Consider the following 23,062-nt stretch of genomic DNA (forward strand, 5'->3'; position numbering starts at 1 on the left):
GCATTGTTTTTATGTCAAAATTAATAAAAATATACTTCACATTATATTATACATTTAAATAATTCTGTATTTTATTTATCACACATTAGTATGTATGTATGCATGTACATATGTAATATTTGATAAATACGCTAATTGGTGGGTCATGAAACTAATTTTGGCGAGMGAGCACATGCATCGTTCACATGAAATGAGAACTTGAGTTGCTGAAATGTGCAGTTATAGCATATCGAGTATTCACATGTGTCTGCCATAGCCCCCTTTTTCACGTGTGTGGCCCAGCTGGCATTTGTCGCTGATATTGTTTTTGTGGTCGCCAGCAAATCTCTTTATTGTATGGAATTAACACTTCGGCATGTGAGATAAAATTAGACGATGAGAAATGTACCTTGGCATTAAGCACATAGGTACATATGCATGTAAGTATGTATATACATATGTGCGTGCACATTTTGATAGTACCCCTATGTAGATAAGTGCATATGTATACTAAATACTTTACTTACGAAAAAATCTTAAGTATGCGTACTTATGTACATACAGATGTAGATATATATGTATATGGCGGCAGTAAGTGCTAAATATATAAACATACAATTTTGTCCATTTCATCTACTTCAAAGTAATTCAATCCCGCTGCATCCTCTGTCGTGATGATGATGTCGTGATTTAAAATTACAATCACAAAATTTAATTTTATAATTAAAACTAGGTGCTAGGTGTATGTTTGTGTTATCGGTACGGAAATGAGCTTCGAACAAAGAGCCAACATTAAGTTTTGTTTTAAAATTGGTAAAACTTTTACCGAAACGTTTCAATTGATGAAAMAAGTTTATGGCGATGATTGAATTTCACATAGAAGAGTGCTCGAGTGGTTTCAACGTTTTCAAAGTGGTCGTGAGGACATAAATGACGATCAACATGTGGGCCAATCAAAATCCATGATCACCGGAAATTCTATCGAAAATGTGAGTGAATTCATCAAAAATCAGTCAAAATCATCATTGAAATTCATGGAAATGGAATTGAACATCCCCAAAACACCGATTTATCGCATTTCGACTGAATATTTCATCAGAATCAAACATTCGAAGGACATCATTCTGACTGATTAAATGACCAACAATAAAATTTTAACCACTAACCACTCCCCGTATTCACCTGATATGACACCGTGCGACTTCTTCATTTTCAGAAAAATGCATTTGCCCATTAAAGAAAAGCATTATGCAGACGTAGAGGCCATACTGGCAACCATTCCTTCCAACAAGCTAAAACACTCGTTCGACATGCTTTTGGACTGAAAAAAGCTGCATTGAAGCAGCAGGAGACTATTTTACATAAAATAAATTGATTTTGCAGGGAAAATCATTTTTTTTTTTTTTTGTATTAGTCCTGTTTACTTTGGAACACACCTTGTATAATATGTCCTAGCCTTTTGAAGAACATGCGATAAAAATGGGTCTGCCGTATAACAATTTTTCTCTAATCATTTTCCACTTTCTCTGTGAATACCCAGCTCTAAACCAATCCAGACACAGAATACTATTTATATCCCGATTCGCCTCATATACATTCGAAATCGACAAGACAACTATGTATACTTATAGCTTATACTTGTGAAATATTTTTCCGTTAGCCGGTGTTAGAGTCTATTTCTTATGTATACAGTCCATGTACTATTCATTATCATCACCACATCCTTGGTCAACAATCGAAATATGTATATATGTACATAAATTCAAGATTGCAATTATAATATTTTTCTCCGGCTAATAAGAACGATGCTACATGTAGGAGGTCAAAATTAGAACTTCGAAAAATATAAAAATAGCCAGAAAAAATAATTGAAGCCAAATTCAGGGTTTAGAGCATAAGCTTTTTAAGTCACACCACAATTAATAATTAAGCCAATGCAGGTCGCTATTTAAACAATTCATTAAGAGTAAGGCTAAAATATAGGACTCAAATAGAAGTGAAAAAAGCCAAGGTCCACAGATGGATAACTGAATTTTTAGACATTTACGCATTCCTTATCTTTTTCACCTCTTTTTGCATATTTTTTCGAAAACCCACGTAAATACGCTTCATTCAAAATATTTACATGGAGGAGTTCCTCAAATAAATAAACTTCGACTAAATGAAGCACAGCATATTTGCACTTGAAAAGTGCGCATCTTCATATTTTGAGAGAAAATTGTGCCGAAACACTACCTTCTTAGAAAAATATTTAAATATTTGTTATCTTAGCCATTATAATTAGAAATACGCTTATTTAATTTTGTTCAATTTTGTACTAAAAATAGCTTTAAGTTTTCTGTCTGGAGAAATTGCAGGCTAATTTCAGAAATTGTCACTCTAAAGTACACACTTCCACTTGGCACTAAGTATGTGGAAAACAAACAAACAGGTATTCGTAAATTAGGTTATCACTTCCAAGGAAGTATGAAAATCAACAAACACAGAGCGCCGCCAAATAAATTGAATATATGTATGTATGTATTTAAATATATAATTTACAGCTACTTATGCAGAATTGCTTGTCAGTTATGAGGCCTGTGAATAAAAAACACTTGATGGGCCAGTGACAAAGATAAGAGTCTAAAAAGCTATTGTGATAACTTGGTTCCGATATAAATATACCTACATATGTATGTGTGTGGGTGACTCTGTATATAGGGATGTATTATATGCATGTATGTATACAGGTCCATATTTGGTTTTGTGTTATGGAACACCCACTTAAAAACTCCGGAACAAGCAACCAAACGACAATATATAGCACTATATTAGCATGCCACATTTGTTCTGAAATTAACTCAATAACAAAAACAAATAATGTAATAAACATAAATTAATCAGAAGCAATAATTTCTAAAAGAGGCAGGCCGGTGGTGGCGGTGGTCGTGGGTATACGCATCACCCATATATAAAATGTTTAAAGAAATTTTGTATTTCACAAGCGATCTATAAGGGGAAGCACCACAAAACCTGATAATATAATATATACATACATATGTACATACATGTCTCCATACATACACATTAGAGCGGGTCAATTTTTTTCAATAAAATCGCGAATCCGGAAAATGTTCGACAAATCATAATTATTCTACATGAGAGCCAAATCAATTAAGAGGTTACATGGATTTACGGGTTTTAAAAATTCGAGAATTTTTATTATCTTATTAAGTTCTGCAACACCTCGAGAATATTGTCCTAAATTTTCAAGTTGATCCGAGTAATAGTTCCTGAGATACAGCCTTGAGAACTTGTGCGCTCAAGATTAGCTAGGCTAAGGGCGAAATCTTTAAGCACCTTTCCCTCGAAATTATGTTTTTGAAGTCGGTTGGCAAGATTTCTCGAGAACTACTCAACTGGTCTTCATGAAATTTGACACTGGTCTTTGAGATAAAATTCTAAGCTACTTGGACGAAGGATTTTTTCCCGATTATGGATAACTATTTGAAAACAAAAAAGTCGCAATATTTTCACTGAAATTTTAATTTTTTTGTCTGACAGAAATTCAATTTTCAGTTTTTTCCTACGTTCAAGTTCTGTATTAAGGTTTTAAATAGAACTCGTAATTTTTTTTTTGTTTCAGATGATGTTCTAAGAGGGAGTTATCGTAACACCGCATATGCATCTTCTTTAAGAGAGGTCACTGAAAATGYCGTCGCAATAGCCGAGTTTATTTTTTTTCCCCCCAAAAATTTCAGAATTTCTTGATTGATAGTTTATTTTATTTATGTAAAAATAAAAAATTCTAATAAAATATATCATTTTTTATATGAGAAAAAACCGTTGAAAAAAATACTATTTTTTACCCGAGAAAGCCCATGTAACCTGCAAAATTGTTTTCCTTTTCCATACGAGTCGACCCGATCTAATGCACATACATACTTATAATTATATGTACATATGTATATAATACTTTCTATTTTGTATTGTTTTTGTTTTCGCAAAATTCGGAAGCAATTCACATATTAACTTAAAACAGTCGATAAGATAAGGCAAAGTAGATAGAAGCAATGGCAGACAGAGTGCAGAAGAATTCTACGAATCGCTTGGACTATTAATCACACCACTATGTATTTTATATACTTATGTATGTATGTAAGTCAACATGTTCACAACTTACGTCGAATCGATTGTCACATGTAGACTGCCAAATATTATTTTTGTCGAAATTATTTTTAGCCACCTCTACAAATAGAAATGGTTCAGCCAAATATACCCACAAGAGACTTTGCCCCAAATGTACAACTACATATGTATATTTCGTTGTCTTCATTGATTTGTTTTGCTTTACGTTAATTCAAGTGAAATTCTTTTATTTACAGCTCGATTAATGGGAACACACATATTCTAACACATACAAACCAAAATGTTGTTGCGGCGTCTGGTGAGCAAGCCTCCCGCTCCGCCATCGCCTGCTTTGCCGTCGCATTTGTGGGCGTCGCGACTCGTACGTCACGCTGGAGATCACGCGCCCTGCCGCTGGTCAAGTGGGTGAGTAAACGCGAATATTCTCTCGGCTAATATTGTGTTCACCTTGAAAATTTGCAGTCATGCCTGCTTATGAGGAAACGCACTAATGTATGGTACTAAGTGCAATGGTAGGGACTTTCACTTTCATCACTTTCGTTACTCATGTGCTAATGATAAACGCTCGATTAAGTATTACTAAATGCCTTCTATGCACTCGAGCGTACTTTGGTGCTGCGAGTACAGATTTCAAGTACAAAAAGAAATACATATTGTGATGTTCCACATTAGCGGCATATTCTGGTTTAGAAAAAATAGGTTAATAGGTTACTTAGCAGATGTATGATTTYCGCTTTTTGTAAATATATGTAGCTGTTTTGGTTTACACACTCGAAATAAAATGTGTCAATATAAGTTGGTATCTCTATAAATTTGACTAGAAGTTTTGGTGAGGTTCTCTTCATTTATGAAATACTAATGACATCTTAGTAATAGACTCCACATCTATCAAGTATTACCGGGTCTCAGGAYCATCGATTCTTGTCGAACGTATATGGAAATCATTATCGTTTGTAATTTKCTTTGAATCCCACCCAATTCTCAAATGAACCTCAATACAAACTCATGATGACTGTAATGAAAAAATGCAATTCTATGTGCCAAAGACACAAGGATTTGATGATTTCCCATTCGTTGCTTAACCATGACGATGCACCTAATGACTTACCGTTCCCACGACAGTCGGATCTATGTAACCGAAACGAACCCGGATTTTTTATCCAGTCAAGGACTGTCAACTTGACAGAATTCTGCCGCTACAACAACAACAAGAAATTAATGACTTCATTTTGATCTCTCCACTCAAGAACAAACTACTTGGTCATACAAGTTTTGATGTTACGGTAATTATATTTTCCATTGTCATTCTAAGATATGAATATTAAAACTCGTATCTGCCGTAATAGAACGTAGCCCTGTCGCTACTACGATCTTTCGTGAACTCTTGTTCTTATCTCTTATGAAATTCGATTTCGTAAGGAGGCCAACAAATGACTAAACTAAACATGAGAGCCAGCCACAGAAATAGATAAATAATAGATACTTACAAAAATTATCTAGAAATAGTGGTGATGGGAGTAAAAATGATGTGGTAAGACAAGACCACGTTGCCACGCAGTTCCCAGAAATCGCTTATCACTGGAAAACGTCGGAAGTTCTTGGAACTTTTCAAGAGCCAATAAAGCGAAGRTCGAGCGGTTTCAGTTCTTGCACAAGCTAATTCTTCACTGCGTATTGAGCGTAGTCTATTCAGTCGAATATTATCCAATAATGAATGCTGAGGCTCACTATCTTACAAACTAACAGATCCAAATCAAGTTGTTGTATGGAAAACTTTATCATTCAATAAGATATCTGCACAAAGTTTGGCATGAATTAATGACCGAGGCGGCGTTATATTTTCTGAAGCAGTTTTTCAAATCGGACTACCATAAAATATAGCTGTCATACAAATTTTACGATCATAATCAAGTTATAAGTAAAACTTAGTTACCCAATTATTTTTCCAAGAACTACTGCATCATGTGCAACTAATAASTGCTTAGATAACAGTTAGTACCAAGTCTTCTGACACCAAATTGTTTCAACTTCATTCAATTGGGTTTATTTTTAGTGTGGAGAAGCCAACTATTATGACAGTAATGCATTTTAATGGACWCTCGCATGTTTATATATAACCTACATATCCTTACTTAATGGCATAAGCGCCTGAAACTCCGCAATAAATGTAGAGTTTTTATGTACACACTTTTGGTCAATTAAGATCACACACTACTCGCATGTACGGTTAGCTTAGTGTTTTTCCACAAATGCATTTAAATACCACGCTTACTCATGCTGGTGATAACATTGCGATTATATCAAATTTAGGAATATTTCCAATGTCATTGACTCACTCATACATGTTTCATTGCAGTCTAGACAGCTCAAGTATGCAACATGTCATGTTGAAATTAATTAATGTCAAACAATTACAACGGATTCACCAATTATTGGAGGATATTCAAGCATACTCATATGTGTGTATGCTTATAAGCAAACCGCTAACCCATTTTGATAATCCAGCAGCTAAGCTGGGGGCGCTGAACAAATTGGTGTGTAAATTTGCATCAGCCATTGTTACTACCGTATTAACKGTTATAAATAGAAGAAAAGAAAATCGAAAAAAATTGTCAGTGTTTGTAATATCAAAATAGAATTGTTATAATAAATCCATGCTCTGTAGCCGGCAACGCAATTATCTGATTTTACTATTTAGATAAGCAAAATAAACGAATTTCACAGATTGCTTATGCAATTTATTTTGCGCATACGCCCTGGAGTCAGCTGAGCAGGTGCTTATAAGGTTATTTACTATGCGCATATACTATATATGTACAGGTGAAATTAGAATACAGTGCGCAATAACTGYAAGCATGAATACAAATAAATATAGGTGGAAATTATTTTATAATGTATTATTAATATTTATAYAAATGCGGAAGTGTTTGGAAATATATTTATTAGCACTTTAAGGGACCAATTAAGGATTTTTACAAAATCGATAAAKGTTTTTCACTTATCGTCACGATTTTTAATCTGCTGATGACCKGACAAATAAAAAACAATTTTGATACAAATGTCATAAGTAACAACAAAACGGGAAAAATCTATTGATGCCATGCTGCTCGAAAGTGAAGTAGATTTTTAAAAAATTTTAAAATTTTATTTTTTAACTTTTTCGATTTTTTTCTATTCTACAAAAAAAATTCAGTTATAGTATAGAGATATATTYCAAGAATATCCATGACAAATTTCAGAAAAACCGACTGATTAGAACATGGGATATTCGACCGAAACTTCGACTTGCTTTGTTACGCTCAAATATGTATAATTGCCTAAAACCTTGAAAGTAAATAGGAAAAAATCTTTTAAGGTTGGTTTGGCTTATGAGGTCGATCCTAACAGGGATCTCACTTTGACAGCTTACAACGCTAGCCCGTTCTGGTACTTAAAACTTCTATATAATAGATTACGTAAGATCTTCTAGATGTTGGGGTCTAAAAAAGYGCTAATTTATTGATACTGATGTCACTTTCGCCTATGCCTCCTTGTTCGCCGAAGGTAAGGCTGCCGAGATGYTTCAACCTCAGACTTGCAAAGGCTGGACGATAGAGGAGAAAGTATCTAGTTTTCATCTCACCCTTCTCCTTGCAACTTTGGCATTTTGCGCCGGACAAACTTTTAGTATATTGGACATTATTGAGTAATAACCACAACGATTGTGGCAAGATGAACTTTGCTAAGGACAAGATTCTTTCAGGGAGATTTGTGAATATCGAAACTATCGAAATATGGAAAAAATTAGACTAAAATATTCTTAAATGAAATTTTTTACACACAATATAATGGAAAATTTGTCGGTCAATAATACATTTTTAATCTTYTATGATCGTATAGACCCTCTTCTAAAAGTATAACTTGAAGATTAACTCAGTAAGCGACATTTTTTGTGAAATATGTGTTTACTAACCCTGAAAAAAAAAAGAATTGGGACCCCTTTCTTTACTCACCGCATAAATTCTCAAAGTTATTCCTTTTTTACGGCTGTAAACGGAACTAGAACGCATTGAGAGCTACATGTGTGATTTTGTATAAATTTATTTAGATCAGACTCCATCTTAGTCACATGTTGTGATACTTTTGTTATCTTTGATTTTCTTTACTATTTATTGTTTATAGAGTGAATAATGCTACCCCACGTAACGTAATAGGAAAGCTTTCTCACCTTACTCAAAGGTGCTGTCGTGAATAATGCGCCAACAATGATTCACTTAGATATACAACGGAAAAGTGTAATCTCTGCTAAGATATTAGCATGTATGTTTATCAAAAATTGGAAATTGGTGTGATAAGTTTGCTTAAATGCCGGTTTGGCTTATGGTCACCGCTGGAAAAACCTATGACGTGAAAGTTATTGAATCATAAATGAAAACWTAAATATAATATAATATAATATGAAACGTGAAAGTGAATGTGTGCGAGTTCCTTATAACGGGTGATCCTTAGAGGTGATTTTCAATACCTTTTTTTTTTTTTTGAGAGATCACACGTGAGTAGTGTCAARCTATYATGTTATTTTTGTTYAGCATTATTTGGCATTTCATTATGGAAAGACTTACGCCTGAACCACGTTTACAAATCTTTCAACTTTAATACGAAAATTCACGTTCTGTAAAGAATGTGTTTCACGGGCTTCGCTCAACTTATGGTCAACATAATCGACCTWCTGAGCATACTATTGGAATMACCACCAATTGAGAGCCACAATTAATTATTGGATAATCTTCGTCCCTCATGGACGTGAAGAAAATATAGTAATCGTAGCTGAGASTGTGCACGAAGATTGTGGAGAGTTGATTCGGCGTCGTTCGCAGCAACTCGGACTGAYGTATGGAAGGACTTGGCGCATTTTGCGTCGAGATCTTAAATGGAAGAAGTACACAATACCGCTTCGCTCTATGGACTCTTGAAAAGTTCCAAGAWGATCCGGGGTTTTCTTGCCAAAGTTTGTTCAGCGAAGAGGCCCATTTCTAGCTCAATGGGTATGTAAAYAAGAAAAATTGCCGTATTTGGGACGAAGAGAAACCTCAAGAGATGCAAGAGCTACTATTTCATAAAAAAAAACAACGAYTTGGTGCGGTTTACGGGCCGGTGGAATCATCGTTCCATATTAATTCAAAAATGATGCCAGTGAGAACGAAACCGTCATTGCCCCTCGATACACGTCTATTGAATGCCTGAAATTGAAGCTAGTGATCCCGGCGATATTTGGTTTCAACAAGACGACGCCAGTTCCCACACATCGCTTCATTCAATGGATTTCTTGGGAGTAAACTTCGGTTAGCCGATAATTTCACTACGATCGTGTGATATCACATCATTAGACTCTTTCCTGTGGGGATATGTAAAGACTTTCTAAAGTCTATGCGACAATCCCGCTTACCAGTCGAAATGCTCGAACGAGTCTTCGAAAATTGGACTCAATGGATGGACCATTTAAAAGGCAGCGGCGGCCAACATTTGAAATTAAAAAAAAAACTGTATAGATTATCGTTTAATGGCGTTCAGTATGCGTGGCAATAATTCGATTTCCCCATCTASGAACTGGTAATTTTTGTGTACCAAAGAACCAGCATAACAAGTTTTGGTATCATTGCCGGTTTTCCTTTTTTCGCTTTTCCAAAATAAGTATTTCCGAACTGAAGACTTCGTGAATCATTTCCAAAAGCTTTCATGAAGTGCTTCGCATTTATCACATTTTTGATATACTTAAATCCGTTATAAATTTTTTGAAATTAAATTAAAGCATATTTTGGAGACTATACTATAAGTAAAAAATTTGTCCCGCCAATAAAGCGCTGAATAATGAGTGGACTCCGTCGGAGCTGGTTTATCAGCACATATCATTCACATAAAAAGTAGTCAAACACCTTTTCTGGATATGATTCGGTCTTCAGAAGTGCATCCTTTTAAAGAGCCGGCTTTTCGGACCGTAGTGCTGGAAACATTTAACACTTACATGATTGATATTGACGTGAAAAAATAATGCATACATCCCGACATTGACCTTAACATTGATTCCAACTTCAGATTTTATCAATCTTTTTGTGGATGTAATGAAGCCAAGAATGTCTATTTAGTAATGTCGCAATATGAAAATTTGATGATTTACTATATGTACCCTGAAATTTGACTCATCTTAAATTTGAAGCAGAATATGCGAGTTTACCGAAGTACACTGAACCTAAATGGAAAGCTGTCAATATAACAGTTTCCATTCCTCTTAAAAAATACCATTTATATGTAATAAAGCATTTATACACAGAATTATATATTATGTATATACGTTTATTATATTTTATGATCAAATTCATGCAAATTTTCGGTAGTCAAATTATCTGGCTGCACAATTGCCATAAACTAAAACGGTAGGTTTCTGCTTTCCCTTATCTTATCTTATCTCGCGCGTTTTGCGTCGATTTGTACGCAATTTGCACGCGTTAAATTCATAGAAGTGCTGAGTAACTAATTTTTTTTTGCCAAATTTAGAGTGCTTGGAAACTGATAATTATTAAGTAGTTTCCCAAATTGGCTTGGGGTAGGTCATGAATTGGTTCAACAGCGAAAATTTCAAAAAAAAAAGAAATAAATATAAACAAAAAGGTGTGAATAATCTGGTGATTGCATAAAATTTTGATAAATGTCTGCGMTAGAAATAAAATCGTGTGGTCTTTTCCAATGTGTATACTATTTAAAAAAAATCTAGAAAAATGCTAATTTCAACACGCGGCCGCGCGAAAAGTGAAATGAACTTGGCAACAGCGGCAGCCGTACTYGGCGCATATGACTTCATTGTATCTGCATGTGTGCCTATGTGTGTAAGTACCGACGAGCATTTGAATATATGCGATCTGTGCCTGCGTAGATAACGGGATGAGAGCAGCTGCTGCCCATAAACGTTAGGCGGCTTCAAACCAAGCCAATAAAAACAATTATATTCACTCAGCGGCATTCGCCAACCTGTCGCGAGGCTGTTTACTCTATACATATGTATGTATAAATACATGCATAATCTATTAAAGTGTGTATTTTGATTAATATGTACTCAACTACAATACTGTTATGGCCTAAATACTTCTATTGCGGTACTTATGAAATTTCCATACAACTATCTGCGCAGCAACACACGCCTAGTAACTGGCGAAAAACTCTTGCCGTGGTGGGAGGCAGTTGAARTTGCTATATGCCTGCGTTATGCTAATAAATAACGGTCAACTGATCGCCAAACAATCAATCATACACACTATGGAAGCGTTGTAATGGCGCCGTTCAGGTGTTTTTCAATTATCCGCATAATTTCCGTGCGTTGTTTTGTTTACATTCATCGCGTTGTTATTCTTGCAAAAATTTACATTTTAACATTTTTTTTTTTTGCAATTTTTCCGTTTCTATGCCGTTAACTAGATTTTATTTGCAATTCTTATGGAATTTGTGATAATCRCTCACTTGCAAGACAATCGCTCCAGGGGCACCTGTATATAGATTTGTTTTGAAATAGTAATACCGCTATTCTGGCATATTTTACAGTAGTCTCAATGCAAATTTTATCGCACAGTTGCACCGTTACCTGAATTGGCAGGTTAGTGTAAAAGTGGATTTAGAGCACTTTTAGTTTTTCGGTTTTTTTATTTTAGATACATATATTTAAAAGACATACCATTCGTAGATATATTTTATATTCTCACAACATACAGTAGCGGAAAAAGAGGACACCTTAAAAATGTGTGATTATTTGATTTTATTTAAAAATAAGGAATTATTGTATGTGTCAGAGTTTTGGTCAGGAACTTTTTGCAAAACTGGACACTAATCGAGATACATACATATATATGTATGTATGTACATATATACAGAATACATGAATGTATAAGTAAATAATAACCGTCCGTCCGTCMGTGCAAGCTGTAACTTGAGAAAAATTTAGATCCACTCATTTGGCACGGGGCATCGCAGTAGCAAGGGGCCCCTGTGGCGGGTGGCCCCGCCCTTTAATAAGCTTAATGTACATATCTCTCAARCCACTTAATCTACAACAAACAAATTTGCTTGTCGCAAATATTATCAGATATCCTACCGGCAGTGAGAAATTGGATGCAATGGATGATAACCTTACCCACTCCACATATAACGGTACTGTTAAGAACTACTAATAGCTTGATAAATCAATAACAAAATACACTAGAGACATTAAATTTTACGACCGMGATGGTATGGGAGGACYTYATATGARMCGGTGTCAAAATCGAACAATGGGCCTRGCACTGCCCAYTTTTAGGTWRAATCACATATCACRAGACSCGCTCGATCGTTTTCAATGAAATTTGSCATGTGGCAATCCTATGACATTTTTGTGTTACAGCGTGAAAATAGGCAAATACAGCCACGTCTACTTCCCATATAACACAATTTTGAATTTCAWCTGATTCTTTCCTTTCCAGTGTACAGATCAAGAAGTAATCAATATAACGACATAAAAAATTACACGAATAATTCCTTTASAACATGCCGTTTTATGACCGAAAATTATTTAAATAGMAGAAAACTGTTCAAAGSCCCTAGGTACCGAATGTTTTCATCTCAGCATCTATATTTAACTTTTTACCGAAAATATTGATCAATGTGTCAGATTTATAATTAAAATTCAGAGATAATCCTTCCTTGGTTGTCTGCGTGCGGGAATTGGATCAATTCTTCCCTTAGCCCCCATATAATTAGTATAAAGATTTTCAAACTTCCGGGTGGCTTTGCACCRCATACATCAGCCAATTTGTGAGTTATCTTCTTATTCTTATAACATATTAACACACAAAACTCGCCCTAGACTCATACCAGACCTTATCTACCTGAAGGTAATTCCCTAGCTTTAATCCAAACTTAGCTCTTCCTTACTGTTTAAAAAACATGCAAGCTCGGGTACCATTAAGGTGAAACAGATTATCTTGTGATGCTATTCAAGAATAAAGTCATTTTTCGATGTCGTCTTGTAAATGAAAACGAACGAAGCAAATAATAACCGAACAGTGCAATATCTGCGGAATATATACATTTATATGGGGTAGGATTATTCATTTACGCGTTTTTGAGTAGGTTTTAACGAATTTGGCAACATGAGGCAGCAGAATAACTTTTTTGTTTATTTTGACCCCAAATGCTGAAGTAAGCTCTTTGAAGTAACGTAAATATCACCAAAGAACAAAAAGTCGAAATGTATACAAATGGATCAAAACTTTCCCTACTCTCCGTATACCTTATGTAAAGTAGTAGTATGACGGGCAATCTGGGACATATCTTATGAAGTATATATTTTATGAAGTCATTACCGACTTCACAGTTTACTTAATTTATGTAAATATGTATCTGGTTCAGGGCTGAAAATTAGCATACGTCATTTTCCACCCAAGAAGTTGGATAGTTGTCGGAGCCGATTGATATCGGTCCTACATACATATATACGATTGAGCTACCATCAAACTGACGGATCGATCAAATCAATTTCGTGTATGGAAAAGTTTTCTATTTGTAAGCGATACATTATCAACTGTGAATCATAAGTTAACGTTTTTATTGTTTTTGATTGAAAARTCATCAATAAAAAGTCTCGAGAGTTTTCTTTTCTTCAGATTCTAAAATCCTCTATTATACCATTCTTGAAGAGCATCGAATCGAATAAGCTTCTGGTATAAATGAACTAAACTGTCATAATCAGGTACAAYTCAACAATGGCAACCATTGACAATGCTTTAGTAAGGTATCTACATACATTTATGGTGTTATATTGAAATTTACTAAATAACTTTGTTCTTGTTGTTTTATTCCTTCCACGACAATAATTTACAATTTCTCAAATAGTGTATTCCATGGAACTCTTTTTTTTATTGTTTTTCAATAGTTGCTTCTTAAATTACAAGATACAAAGTAAAAATTACAACTTACAATACCTCCAGAAGAGAACTCAATGTAAATTTTATATCATTCTTATAAAATTCTAAACTAAACTTCATGAAAATGAAAAAAATATCAGCTGTGTTCAAGTATGAAGAAGTTTAAGTAACACTTTTAAAGTGCTCAATAGCAATCTTTCTGCAACGGCGACTGTTTCTGATTGGCTAAACGTAACTGCTCCAAGGCGATTTCGTGCGCGCGAAAATGCTCACGTGTCGCCTTCTCCAAAGCAGCCAAAGCGGCATCATCGCCGTAGACAATTCTCATATTGTCGGCGTTCGGCACGAGCGGAGCAATTGGAAGTGTGGGTGCTGCTGGTGCTAGTGGTGTAAGGGGTACACTGGGAGCAATCGGAACGGACAGTGCACCACTTGGCTTCTGGCCGAAAGTTGCAGCGATTGGCTGTTCGATCTTTTGCGCCTGATGCAAGGCGGCTAGCGCGGAGGCCAGAGACGCCGCATCAGCTGTTGCTAACGTATCCTTACCACCYTGTTGATTGTTTATGTAATGCAGGAAGTARGGGTTATCCAATTTGAGATAACCCTCAKTGGCATCGCGCAAATAGTAAACGCCGGGATTGGCGTAACCATGCTGTGGTTGCGCGGGTTTCTGTGCACCGATATAGTAGGCAGTAGTCGCAATGGGCGTRCCGATCTGTTTGACATTACCGCTCGGTATGGCGTAACGTAATAAATATGGATTGGCTGCATATTTTTCTGTATCGCGTATGTCATAGGTAGCAGCCGGATCCGACTGGTGTTGTACCTGTATTAATGACTCAAGTGTCTCCTTTGGGGGTGCCGCGATCGGTAATTGTGGTTTTTCTGCGTAATGCACAGCTTCCTTATTTTCATTTGACTGATCCAAACGTTCCTGCTCTTGACGACGTTGCTCCTCTTGTTGCAAGCGCAACAGCTCTTCAGCTTGTAAGCGTTGTTCTTCTCTYAAGCGCTCAGTTTCGGCTAAAAGTTCAACTTCACGCTGCTTTGCTTCCTCTACGCGTAAACGCGCTTCTTCATCAGCGAATTGTTCCTCCGCGAGTTTATCAGTTGACCCGTCATATAATAAGGGTTTTACTTCAGTTTCGGTTTGGACCGTTTCTGTCTTTGATATCTGACTCGCCTTCAAATGTGCTTCCTTCACCAGCTTGAGATGTTCTTCACGTGCGCGCTGCACCTCTGCTGTTTCTTGCACGCCGGCGTGCACTTGCGGCTGACTCTGATAAGTATCTGTTTGCAGGGATGATTTTGCAGTAGCTAACTTTTCGTTATTAGCTGCTGGCGCGCTTTGCTGTAGTGTGTGCGTGAAAGCAGGCTGTTGTGCTGCCAGTTTAGGTGCGTTTTCACTATTTAAAGGTGCAACGAATACTTTGTTTAATGTTTCTTCGAATTCGCGTAAATGCTCTTCGCGTGCGCGTTTCACTTCCGGCGTATCCTGCACAGGTGTAAGCGTTTGTTCTTGCTTTTGCTCGTTGGTCGGCACGACTCCGCTCAACGGAACGCTTTTAAAAGCATCTGACAATTGTTTTTGCTGCTCGAAATAGGTATTATCCGATTGTATGAGATTCTGAGTTTCCGACGTCTGTTGTGCCAATTTTTCTACGCCACTTTGACTTTGCAGCTGCTTGTCCTCATATTTCTTGCCTTCCTTCTCCGCCTTCTCTTCCTTCTCCTCCTTCTCTTCCTTCTCTGCGCGCAATTTTGCCTCATTCCATAAGCGCAAATGCTCCGCCTTGGCGCGCTGCACTTCTGGCGTCTCCTGCAAGTAACTCAAATGCTCAACTATTGTCACACCCTGTGCCGGCTGATGTACGCCTTCCTCGGCTGTATGCTCAAGGCGCGCCACTTTCGATGATTGTACGTCATTGCTGTCGCTGAGCTTTTCAGCTGACGCCTGTAAGGCTTGCACGCGCTGCACTTGCTCCTGATAGATGCGCAAGTGCTCTTCACGCGCCTTCTTCTGCTCGGCTGTTTCGCTTAAGAATACAGCCTGTGTYGGCACATTTTGGATCAGCTTTTCGCYTGCGTCCGGTAAATAARTTGTTGACATCGCAGCGCCAGTTTGCTGCACTTTGCCTTGCTCTTCCTGCTGCAGAGCTAACATCGCTTTGCTTCTTGACTCATTCCAGAAGCGTAAATGCTCTTCGCGCAGCTGCTTGATTATTGAAGTTTCTTGACTATAGTCACTTTTAGGCGCTGTTAGTACAACCTCGAAAGCGTTGATTTTTGCTAACATATCTGCTGTAGGCTCTTTACCCGCAGCTTTTAGGCGTTCCAATTCCTGTCTATATTGATCGTACACATGTACGGCCCATAACCGAAAATGTTCATCACGCTTTTTTATAAGCTCGGTCTCATCCTTCAGTGTACCTTTGGCCAGTTGATTTAAATATTCTTCATAAGTAATTCGCCTGCTTTCAATCTGCTCTGGATATCTGTAACCGAATATTTGCGCCGCAGCCTGTTGATTGATATAGTGCGCATAGTCCGGTGTTAATGCATTCACTGCARCGAATTCACCACGCGCTGGACTGTAAGCTAGCAGCTCCGCACGATATGGATAACCGGCGACTGCGGCCGCATAAGCGCCACTGCTAGCCGCCAACAAGCTGAGCACCGAAACCACAAATAACCGCATCGCTGTTGCTTCTCTGTATTATGGATGCACTTATCTCCTTCAGTATATATTGTAGGTATCGCACAACTGCTACGTTCGCAAAGTAAATCCACACGGAGTTGCCGGAAGTAGCCTAGTACRTCGCCTGCTGCTCGAAACAAAACTGATGTCACACACTGTCCACTCCTGCCTATTTATACGAATTGYGCACAGCGTCCGTTCGACCCTTTTCAATGYGAACAGCTGTACTTAGGATATTCTTAATGGATTCTTGAAACAGCAAAACAAAACATAAAATAGTTTACTAAATTAAACCTGGTCCGGCTGATGCGCCGAAATACGATACCGCCTGTGGTGTCCGCTACTATTGCGGTTATGCTCGCAAAATCAGAAACCAGAAATGCCGTTGTCAGCTCTAGCGTGTCCTTGAGTTGCTTTTTTATATGCTTCATCTTGCCATTACTCTTCCAACTGCTTATCAGTGTGTTATTTTTAGCTGCRGCCAACAAATGATCGGGGCAGGATCGATTCGCACGTTGCCTTGCGCTTTGCAACGGTTGCTGGTAATAAATTTCGCATTGCCCCAGGTCACCGATATCAAGTTTACACTTGACACTTTCAGTTTGCCCTCTTCATAGGAATCGGCTTTACGTTCCACCATATTACGATATATTCGTACATACATATTTATATACATACATATATCCATATACATATATCCATATACATATATCCATATACATATATCCATATACATATCTACATTCACATATATATTGCCTCTTTTTCCTTCGCCTTATGGCAGCTGCACGTAATTGGCTTGATTGCAGTTTAAACTGTAAATATCATTAAATTTCCGCTAACCCAATTCCTATGCTACTCCCTTATTGCCTCCTGCTCATTTATAAATACTGTCCTTTGTTTTATTTCTTCTTACAGTTAAACGTTGTCCTCCTRCCTAGTAATTCAATGCGGCTCGTKTATCGTAGTTTTAATGCCGCATTGKTCCGCAAAAACGGTGGGCAATTTATTGATTTTTTTTATGACCTCAAGGCTGATCTCGACACTTTAGATTGATCATCTTCAAAACAACTCTGTACAGTTCTGTTTCTTTTATATATATTTATGGTCAGTTTAATCAAAATTAAAAGCAATTTTCCGTTTTTTTAGCTCTTTTCGACTTCTGTCACAATTGCGTTCAAAATATTAGCATAATTATCCATACATAGCGAATTTACTAAAGATATTTTAATCATTATTATTAACATCTTTTTGAACAGAAATTATGACATAACCTCCTCTCGTTTATTGCTAAAATAAGCACTTCAGCAAGTCCAATGAATAAACAAGGATATCCCATTCGTTTTTATATAGCATGTTGTCAGAAAAGCTAAAGGATTTAGTTCCATGGATTAGTAAGTCGCTTTCTTTGGTTTGTTAGGATTTTCTAAAGTCGAAAAGCTATTGAAGTTTCGAACAAGTTTTTTATAAATTACACTCGAAAGCATCAATACTCAGTTGCAATGAGGTCTAACCGGCTAGGATTGTATGCGAAAAAATGTAAATGTAAATATAATGTTAGTTATATTTTCCTGGCAGAGAACAGACCATGTAGTTAATCAGAATAACTGTAATCGAATGTCGGAATACTTCTTTGGACCATAAAGGTTCTCTCATAGTAAGGATCGGTGCGTAGTTTCTGTCTTGTAGTGCTTACGATCTCGTAAAGGTAGATAAGTGTAATTTAAACCCTTCGAATAATAATTGCAGAATTTAGAGTTCTTCTAGTTTAATTCAATAGATTAGGACAACAAAAATATTTATACATACATACTATTCCATTTTCGAAGTGTGACTCGATATCAACCACCATATGGAGGGACACTAATATGACCAACACCAACTCTGAACAACTGACGAACTTGTTTCGAAGTTTTTTAAACTCTGAAATGTACTCGAAATTGTTTTGAACATACTTCATGGTCTACCAAAGAGCGGGGTCGGTGTACGGTGTCTAATACCGCTAGTAACATTCGGTAGTGCCATCCCTTCCAGAGAGCAGCGAAACAGGGTAAGGTGGACAGGGACACAGGTATTARGGAASTGTMMAAACTAGCTAATAGAGTCTTTTCRGCAAAATTAGATACCAGAATCGCTTACCGACTACCAGATCACTGCAGGGTCTTCCGAGCGGAGATCTCAGCAGTTGAATAAGCCCTTCTTATACTGACAAGGAGAATATTCTTATAACTACAGATTTCCAAGTGGCTTTGAAAGCACTGAATTCTCTTATGATTTCATTGAAGAATGTCTTAATCTCTGACAGTTGCGTGGATCTAAYATTTTATTTCACCTTTAACCTGAATTTGGTTGAAGGACATAGTTATATTCCTAGCAATTGTGAAGCAAATGATCTAGTCAGAGCAAGGATGACGRATGACTTATAGAATTTGATCTTTATTCGTCAACAAAASACTTTACTTCTGAATTGCGTACTCGGTTGGCAAGAATTATGCTGCGTTGGATTTCGAACTGAGTTGTTGGTACGGATATTAATTCTGGTTCCAAGATAAATGAAATTAAGAAGACTTCGAAGTTATGACTGTCGACATTGACGTGGGAACCAAGTCGCGAACTCGACAACTGTCTGTTTGATGACAGAAAATATTTCGTCTTGCTCTCGTTTACTACCAGAACCATTTGCCTCGTTTCTTTATCCAAACTGAGGAAAGTAGAACTAAGATTGCGGTTGTTAAGTCAAAGTATATTGATATACATACACTCTTATAGAAAATTGTACCTTCTCTATTCAGATCTGTAGCTGGAATTATTTTCTCTAGGACTAGATTGAAGAARGCACTCGACAGGAAGTCGCCTTGTCTGAAAATTCGTTTGGTATCTGCTTGGTGAGGTCCTTTCCAATCCTAACGGAGCTTTTGGTATTTCAAAGCATAAGAACTCTTTGCTTTGTTTCGGCAAAGAATCACAAATATCGGTCGTGGGTTTCTTGCCGATATTTTGAAAGTTGCACATATACAATTTTTTGTATGGATAAAGTTCATCAAGAGTACAGGGAGGCTCCTTGAGAATAAATAGGTTTTAGCTTCGGTAGCTCCTAAAGACCTATATGCATCAACAGACATCCACCCGAGCTACCTACCTAATATCACCTTTATGGTTTCTGCGTTACTGAAGAATTAGCAGAAGTAACATTGGCAACGTAAACGTAGGATTCGGCAAATCCAACAATGTCCTAAATGTTTCCGTTTCTTCGAGTATGTCGGGTGAGTAACAATGTTCGCTATCTTCAGACTCCTCAAAACATAGGCAATACTTGTCAATTTCTTATTGGCTTCATAAAATTGCTRTGCTGAAAACACTTCTTAAGTTGATAAGTTAAAAGATGAAACCAGCAATTTGACATTTAATAAATACTTTTTTTTTTATTGAAACCCCTTTTCTACAGTAGCTCAGCTTTGTATTGTTCGAAATTGCTATGAGCATAGTGACTTCCGTTTTTTCCACCACATATTCGTACGAAAATGGTGCCTACGTGAGAATTCCACGCTTCCTACACTCAACGCCAATAATTATTTTAAATCGTGGCTCATGTGGCAATATCGGGTCTTATCATAGGACATTGCAAAGCATATATACACATAAGAAGTTACAAATATACATATGCAGAACAGAAGACCTTCTAGGCAGCTCTGAATGCTTATATATATATGTACATATGTACATATGTATGTATATAACTCGGCTCGACTCAGATTTAGTTGCCCACAGCTCGGCCAACTCAAGTCCGCAATTTAAATTCCATTTCTGGTGACATCGAGACACACAGGCCTTGTAGTATTTACATACAGACAAATTTCCGCAACAACATATGTACATATAAACATACATGCATATGCACATACTTTCCTCGCCATGGCACGAAAATGCCAAGAACACSSYTGCCGCTGTTGCTTATACCTAAAAGGGTTACATGTTTGCGTTCTGACACATAGTAGCCCGTCCCGCTGGCGATCCATCGCCAGCCGCCTATCAGTGTTGCGGCATTTCTCGTGTTGCAATGATGAGATGGCGAAACAGGATTTGCGCAAACCGGTTGCGCGCCGGCGCAGTTTCGTTCATTTTTGTGGTATTAAGAAATACCTAAATTGAATTAAATTTAATACATGCTAAATTGAATTCGACGCCAATCAGTCGCCAGACGAGCGCGCTATATGCAACTAAATGCCTTGCGACATGTTTCCCTTCAGCCAGAGCTTTACGTGTACTTGTATGTGCATGTGCGTGTGTGTTTGTATATATTAGCTTGTGTAAGCGCGCTGGGGAAAATTACGTCAAAGAAAAGTTTGTGGAAAGTTTCGTGAATGTATGTATTTATTCATTTTAGGTTGCTAAAATTTAGCACAAATAAATTTATTTTCGCTAAGCCCAAGCAAACGGTGTTTGTATTTTCTTTGAAGGCGTTCGTAACGTGAATTGAAGGAATGCCCCTAAACGGAGCATTGACCAGCATGGCGCTTTTGATGAATCAATTTCACAAGATTAGYAAATAATTGCATGCATACAAGCATACAAAATTAGACATGCGTGCGCTGAGTTTATAGGAATTCCTYAGAAATATCCAAAAATATTTCAAAGCTGCGTGTAAGTGCTCGCAAACGAACTTCAGCCTTTAGAAATACTTTAACAAAAAATSAAATGTTGGCATTCGCGACTGAAACTCATAATACCGTTGTTACTAAGCGCGTAAAAATCGTTTGCCTCTTTCAGTTTCTGTGTTAACTTTATAATCACAGTTTGTGCCATCGCACATTTGCTTCATCACTCACTCACACACTCTCCGTGCTACAAATGCTCACCCATTCATTCATGAGACCGAAGTAAAAAAACTCAAATTCAAAATTTTACAGGTGCAAAGTCCAACTAAAGCATGTTGTGACGCTTAAATGAGGAATACAAAATTATAAAAAGTCACAAAATGCTAATTAGCGCTTTTATTAAGTCTTTTGGCTATATTTATAACCCCATTAGCTGGTATAGTTGAGTGGCTTCACGTAGTACGGATAATCCAGTGATAACTTTATTGGTATGCGTTTTGGCGATCACGCACCACGACTGCGAGCATATCGCCAACATTTGTACGTACATTGTGCAGCTACTATCAAGTCATTAAGCCGCCATGTGTGATACCGAACGTGAGAAGCGCATGCAGAAATCAGAAATTTTTSTTTTACTACTGCTTTCGTTATCCATTGTCTGCAAAAAAGTTGCGTTGTTTTCGGTTTCGTTTATCTTGCAAAAAGATTATTAAGAGTGTTAYAATTTGTCAAGTAACCTCCATAATATTTTATTCAAATTATGTTGCAATACAACGGAGGAAGTATTATGCCCTCAATTCTTCTCAACACCAACCAATAATTATCTTTCTCACAGAAGTTACAGGTTTTGGTTCTTCTTTATTGGTTGGCGGTTATAGCCGTGTTTCAACAGCGCGCCAGTCGTTCCTCGCTGTTTGGCGCCCACTTTAGATTCCAAGTGTAGGCAGGTCCTTTTCCACCTAGTCTTTTCATCGGAGTGGAGGTCTTCCTTTTACTATGCTTCACCCGTTGGGAGCTGCGCCAAATACCCTCAGAGCTGGAGTGTTTTCATTCATTCGGACGATATAACCTAGCCAGCGTAATTAATTCTTTTAATTCACAGCTCATATCTTCCAGTCTTGGACCAAGTTTCCCTCCAGGTAGCCAAAAAATAAGCGTTTGAAGGCGAGTTAAAATAAGAAGGAGAAACATCCCTCCCCAGGGTTGTGCGCTGGGTCAATATCAGTATACAAAGCATGTCAATTGAAAAGTCCCCAGCCTACCATAGTCAAACACATTTTGTTTTTGGCAAGATTCGTTTTTTTTTATTCCCTTCAAAGGCGATAGGATTCGAATGAATTCGAATGACTGTCGTTTGGACTTCGGAGTGAAATGATGGAGCCATGTTTCATCTATTTTCACATATCGACACAAAAACTCGTGCTTATTACGGTTGAACATCTCCAAACACTGCTCCGAATCATAAACTCGTCGTTGACTTTTGTTAAAAGTGAGTATGCGCGTAACTCAGTTTGCACAAAGCTTTCTCATACCCAAATATTCGTGAATGATATTATGAACTGATTCAGTTGATATCTTTAGAGTACCTGCTATCTCCAACAACTTTACTTTACGTTTAGCCAGAATTATTTTGTGGATTTTCGTCGGTTGCAACGTATTTTGGACGTCTACTGCGTGCATCGTCTTCGGTGCTCATGTCAACACTTCTAAACTTAGCATACCAATCCTTGACGGTTGTT

At 37.2% G+C, this 23,062-nt stretch overlaps 2 protein-coding genes across 3 annotated transcripts in view; one reads left to right on the plus strand and one right to left on the minus strand.

Annotated features, from left to right (window-relative positions):
* LOC108971914 (electron transfer flavoprotein beta subunit lysine methyltransferase-like) overlaps positions 1–23,062 on the plus strand; it is an 80,259-nt gene that overhangs the window by 42,648 nt on the left and 14,549 nt on the right. For both annotated transcript variants that reach the window (XM_018938272.1, XM_018938273.1), the window contains exon 2: positions 4,344–4,512. In XM_018938272.1, coding sequence (XP_018793817.1) covers positions 4,388–4,512 — 125 coding nt within the window. In that variant the 5' untranslated portion in view covers positions 4,344–4,387. The remainder of the gene's footprint in view (positions 1–4,343; positions 4,513–23,062) is intronic.
* Positions 13,996–16,882, minus strand: LOC108971911 (trichohyalin). The gene has a single exon (XM_018938269.1). The coding sequence runs from the start codon at positions 16,726–16,728 to the stop codon at positions 14,215–14,217; it is 2,514 nt and encodes an 837-aa protein (XP_018793814.1). The 5' UTR covers positions 16,729–16,882; the 3' UTR covers positions 13,996–14,214.

Source organism: Bactrocera latifrons, unplaced genomic scaffold (assembly GCF_001853355.1).
Source record: "Bactrocera latifrons isolate USDA-ARS-PBARC rearing strain unplaced genomic scaffold, ASM185335v1 scaffold_365, whole genome shotgun sequence".
Taxonomy (NCBI): Eukaryota; Metazoa; Arthropoda; class Insecta; order Diptera; family Tephritidae; genus Bactrocera; species Bactrocera latifrons.